This window comes from Rhinolophus sinicus, chromosome 5 (genome assembly GCF_057876585.1).
Source record: "Rhinolophus sinicus isolate RSI-liver-muscle chromosome 5, RSI-T2T, whole genome shotgun sequence".
Classification (NCBI taxonomy): domain Eukaryota; kingdom Metazoa; phylum Chordata; class Mammalia; order Chiroptera; family Rhinolophidae; genus Rhinolophus; species Rhinolophus sinicus.
The window spans coordinates 52,512,569-52,518,044 of record NC_142505.1 but is presented as its reverse complement, the minus strand read 5'-3'; the positions used below and the strand labels follow the sequence as shown (position 1 = coordinate 52,518,044).

The following is a 5,476-nucleotide window of genomic DNA, read 5'->3' as shown; positions in this document are numbered from 1 at the left end:
CTCAGAGTCTGACTTTTGGTCCCTGCGCTTCAAGCAACACCAACCAGGGATGTCCCCGGCGTGCACTCCGTCTGTCCGCAGCCGCAGCCTCTTAATAAAGTTGAGAGGAGTCGACCCCCAGCTGAGCGGCCGAACCACCCCACGCACCACCTCGGCCCCGCCCCTCGGCCCCTCACCCGAGGGGATGGGCGGGGCACGCAGGCGCCGCGTCCTGCCATTGGCCCGCGCCAGCGGGGGAGGCGGGGCCCGACGTCAGCGGCTCCGCTGTGTTGTCATTCGGCGGCGGCTAGAGGACACGATCAAGATGGCTGCGGTGTCTGGGCTGGTGCGGAGACCCCTTGAGCAGGTACGCAGCGGCACACGAGACCCCTGCGCGACCCCTGCTCACCCTTCGTTCCCTCTGAGCGTCCTTTTTATTTCCCCGCCAGGTCTCCGGGCTGCTGAGGAGGCGCTTCCACCGGACAGCGTCAGCGGCGCTGCAGGTAACTGGCTTGGACAGTAGCCAGGATAGGGAGGGGCCCCTTGTCCTGGGGTGGAGGCCAGGGTCGTCCCTGCCTCGTGGCCACTCGGCGCTGAGGGGAGAAAGGCGGCCGCTGGCCTTGAAGTCTACGGTCTCCTGCGTGGGACTAGTGCTGGCTGTTGCAGCCGGCGCTAAATCCATCAGCACGTTATCCTCTCGAGGCTTATTGTAATCTGATGGGCGCTGTGATGAAACTTGACGCTTCTTCTTTCACACACACACCCCTTTTTTTTTTTTGGTGGTAAAATATACCTAACAAAATGTACCATTTCAAAGTGAATATCCAGCGGCATTAAGTCCATTCACCACGTTGTGCAGCCATCACCACCATTCATTTCCAGAACTTCGTCATCTCAAACAGTCTGTAGAACCCATTAAACACTAACTCCCCATTTCCCTTTAGTCCCTGGTAACCTCTGTTGCACTTTCTGGATCTATGAATTTATTCTGGGTACATCTTGTAAACGGAATCATATAGCATTTTCCTTATACGTCTGGCTTATTTCACTTAGCATAACATCTTCATGGTTCATTCATGTTGTGGCATATGTCAGAATTTCATTCCTTTTAAAGGCTGAATAATACTGCATTGTATGCATATACATGTTGTTTATCCATTCGTCTGTTGATGGACATTTGGGTTGTTTCCACCTTTTGGATTCATAAGTAACGCTGTGACCATTGGTGTGCAAGTATCTGAGTCCCTGCTTTCAATTCTTTTGGGCATATATCTAGAAGAGTAATTGTTGGATCATATGGTAATTCTGTGTTCAACTTTTTGAGGACTCCCCCCCCCCTTTTTTTTACTAGATAATGCTACCAACTTTTGTAGTAAAATAACTCCTAGATCCTGAAGGCAAAGGGGCAGTGCCTGTTACCTAGTGAGTGTTCAATACGTATTATTTAGGCTTCCTGAACAATTCTCTGCCTCATAGTGCACCAACTGTGGAAATAAAACCCAGGATACCTTCTACTTAGGAAGTTTTGCCTATGAACTGGTCTGGCCAGCATGCAGATCTCTTAAGCTTAGGTACACATCAAGAAAAATGTTAGTAAACTCATTAACATATCCAATCAGAGATTGGCTGTGTGTGATAGAAATCTGACTTTTAGCATTCTTGGAACTTTTAAAGAGAAGCCTGTTCTATAGATAGTTTTTTTATATTATATGCAGTGGGCAGCCTAGGTAACTAAGAAGGGCGAGAAACTCAATAGTATCCTAAATAATCCTGTAACTTATTTTCCCATACCACAACAGGTGACAGTTCGTGATGCCATCAATCAAGGTATGGATGAGGAGCTGGAAAGAGATGAGAAGGTATTTCTGCTGGGGGAAGAAGTTGCCCAGTATGATGGGGCATACAAGGTAACCAGGATATGTGAAAGGTATACAAAATTGAGATGAGCACCTGCCACCAGACAGACTTAACATAGCATCAATATTTACTTATAGGTTAGCCGAGGCCTGTGGAAGAAATATGGAGATAAGAGGATCATAGACACGCCTATATCTGAGGTAAGCCTTGCCTCAGGAAGCAGATCTTTGAGGGGCACGTCTATTAAAGCGCACAGTTCTAATTTTTATGGATTTTCACTTACGTTTGTGTTTTATTTTATAGATGGGCTTTGCTGGAATTGCCGTAGGTGCAGCTATGGTATGTAATCCTCTTTATAAATCTCATCCAAAGAGATTTTTAACATGAACTTTGAAGAACGTTATTTGAATTTTGGAGGAACAAAGTGGTTGCCTCTCTTCATTGCTTTTTTAGTCTTTTCAACATCTATGTTTTTGATTTGACAGGCTGGGTTGCGGCCCATTTGTGAATTTATGACCTTCAATTTCTCTATGCAAGCCATTGACCAGGTTATAAACTCAGCTGCCAAGACCTACTACATGTCAGCGGGCCTTCAGCCTGTGCCCATTGTCTTCAGGGGACCCAATGGCGCCTCAGCCGGTGTAGCTGCCCAACACTCACAGTGCTTTGCTGCCTGGTATGGGCACTGCCCAGGCTTGAAGGTGGTCAGCCCCTGGAATGCAGAAGATGCAAAGGGACTTATTAAATCAGCCATTCGGGATAATAATCCAGGTGAGCAGAGTGACCCTTGGGGTCTCTTGAATATTAAAGAACTGAAATGAAATCTTTGCATGCAAGGCACCAATAAAGGTTTCTAGTTAGGCTTAGAAACCACATAAAATGTTAGTGATTTACAGATATAGTAAAGACAGTAATAAATATAGTTGTTTTTCTTATTTCTGACTATATGGAGGCCAGTTAGGTAAAGGAGACATTTACTATATACCTGCAACACTGATTTAACCTTAACAGATACAATTAGGATTGAGCAGACTACAAAGGTCAGTACCTAAACCGTCCTCAAGGTGACTGGACATGATAGACACAAGACTGCCTAGTCAGCACAGTGAAACTTTTCACAAAGTGAATGATAGTGTTGTGTATACATTTTTAGTCATATAGTTACTTTTTTAAAAATATTTATATTTTGCAGTGGTGATGCTAGAAAATGAATTGATGTATGGAGTTCCTTTTGAATTTCCCTTGGAAGCTCAGTCAAAAGATTTTCTGATTCCCATTGGAAAAGCCAAAATAGAAAGGCAAGGTAAGAGAACTTAGTATACATTTAAACTTTATTTGTAATCCATCCCCTCTCTTTGTGTTAGATTCAGTCTAGACATTACTGCCCTTTACTTTGACTAAGAAATTATAGGATGAGTTCAAGTTAAGAATGTCATGCTCTAATTGCTCACACACTTGTGCTGTTCTAAATCTTAGTCCAGTAGAGTTGTATTTCTTTTCTAGGAAGGCTGTCACATTCCTCATGAGTAGAATGAAGCTGAGTTGAAGATTTTACAAATGAACTTAGTTTCAACCTAACCTCTGATCTGTGACCACTTTGTTTCAGGGACACATGTAACCGTAGTTGCCCATTCAAGACCTGTGGGCCACTGCTTAGAAGCTGCAACTGTGCTGTCTAAAGAGGGAATTGAATGTGAGGTGAGTGGGCATTCACTTGCTCTTAAAGAATCAGAAAGGTTCCTTTTAAATATAAGACCCAGAAATAGGAGTTTGAGTTCTGTAACAGGTTAACTAGATGTAAAATCTTTGTCACTCAGTTCTGCCTCTGCTTAAAGCTGGGAACCCACTTGCTTTTCAAATACCTAGCTTTTTACCATATAGGTTCTGGGTCTCTTAGAATAGTATGTACATGCTTTCTCAAGTTAAGATCCAACCCTGGAGCTGGAGGTTGGGACGAGGGGAAACTTAAAGTCAATGAGTCTAACCCTTTTATATCCAGGACCTACCACTTGCTAGTTACTCTTGGGCAAGTTATGTGCTCTAAATATCAGAAGACTTGGACTGACGGACAGGAGCTTAGAAAGAACAGAAAAGGGAGGGCTGGCTACAGAGTGGGGATAATACATTTTCTGTCCCATCATGGTGATTGTGAGAATTACACTTAGTGTAGTGCCTGATAACAGAGTAAGCAGTCAAATGTCGGTTATTAATTATTTTGATGAGAAGGAATTAAAGCCTAGGGAGAATAAATGAATTCTGTTAACAAGAGCTGCTTGTAGTAGATGTAAAGATTTTTGTTTTAATTATAATTTCCCCTCTTTATAGTTTTGTTCATGGGTAGGCAGATTAGATTTTTCTAGACCCAAAGACTAATAGGAAACAAAAGAAGAAGTGGTATTATGGGGATAAGACTGTATTTGTGATGCAGTGGCTCTATAAAGCTTATCTGTTTAGGTGATAAATATGCGAACCATCAGACCAATGGACATTGACACAATAGAAGCCAGTGTGATGAAGACCAACCATCTGGTAACTGTGGAAGGAGGCTGGCCACAATTCGGAGTAGGAGCTGAAATTTGTGCCAGGGTCATGGAAGGTATTTCAGAGAAACTGGTTTTAGAATAGTCAAGCTGTATTAAACATTGTGTACCTGGATACTAAATAAAGAGATTGAAAACTAAGGGTGGCCAAATTATATGAACTTTCAACTAGTCAGCTTGGCATTTTTCCTTTGGATAAATGCTTTCAAAAGCAAAACCAGAAACAATTCCCAGTAATTATTCCTTTAGATTTTCCCTGGTCTTTGGGCAGCCATACCTCTTGTGCCAAAATGGTGATGTTCAGCTGGCTCCTCCTGCTTCTCTCATTGGAGCCTCTTTCTCTCTCCTAGGCCCTGCATTCAATTTCCTCGATGCTCCTGCAGTTCGTGTCACCGGTGCTGATGTCCCTATGCCTTATGCAAAGATTCTAGAAGACAACTCTGTACCTCAGGTTAAAGACATCATTTTTGCAATAAAGAAAACATTAAATATCTAGTTTAGACTTGAATTTCAAGTCGTTTGGGATTTATTTAAAATACTTGGCTGACACCACCTGGACACTACCTGGACTGGACTGTAAGACCTTATGATTCATAAATGTTTTTGTACTCGGAAGAAGTTAAAATGTGCTTGTATGTGGAAAAACTCTCCATTCTTCCTGCCCTAGACTCCATGCCTATTTTTTGTCTGTTACAATTACCATATACTTTGAATAAGACTAATGTAAAATTTTACCTTCTTACTGGAAGAACAAGGTATGAATGTGACCGAGTCCTCATGAAAGATATATAAAAAAAAAGACATGTAAAAATAAAAGCATATAATCTACATTTACTGTTAGGTTGTTTTGATAAGGAATAAAGGAATTCCTAACTATGACTAATTGTGTTTTTATATTCTTGAAAATAAATATGGGGTCTTAAATATGGAAGTCTTAAAATTCTGTTAAGAAATTAGTGTTATCAGGAACTAATCATTAATCACCTCGACCTCATCACACTTAAAACGAGCTTGTCCACAGACTCTTCAAATGCCAAATTCTAATAGGGTTCCCTTTAAAATTAAAGCAAAATTCATATCAGGTATTTTCCCATTGCCAA

The 5,476-nt window shown here is 42.0% G+C and overlaps 1 protein-coding gene across 1 annotated transcript; it reads left to right on the top strand.

Annotated features, from left to right (window-relative positions):
• The first annotated feature begins 224 nt into the window (after window positions 1-224).
• On the top strand, window positions 225-5,255 carry PDHB (pyruvate dehydrogenase E1 subunit beta). Its single transcript, XM_019724136.3, has 10 exons — window positions 225-346; window positions 429-482; window positions 1,779-1,886; window positions 1,974-2,036; window positions 2,140-2,175; window positions 2,322-2,607; window positions 3,029-3,139; window positions 3,443-3,534; window positions 4,291-4,432; window positions 4,727-5,255. Exons 1-10 carry the CDS (start codon window positions 305-307, stop codon window positions 4,870-4,872), a joined length of 1,080 nt encoding a protein of 359 aa, XP_019579695.1. The 5' UTR covers window positions 225-304; the 3' UTR covers window positions 4,873-5,255.
• Window positions 5,256-5,476: the final 221 nt, after the last annotated feature.

What these genes read in the sequence shown, in the direction of transcription:
- PDHB (XM_019724136.3), top strand. Translation starts at nt 305, where the DNA reads ATGGCTGCGGTGTCTGGGCTGGTGCGGAGACCCCTTGAGCAG. An exon ending in TAGACACGCCTATATCTGAG is followed by an intron (nt 2,037 to 2,139) that starts GTAAGCCTTGCC and finishes TTTATTTTATAG; the next exon opens with ATGGGCTTTGCTGGAATTGC. An exon ending in TTGCCGTAGGTGCAGCTATG is followed by an intron (nt 2,176 to 2,321) that starts GTATGTAATCCT and finishes TTGATTTGACAG; the next exon opens with GCTGGGTTGCGGCCCATTTG.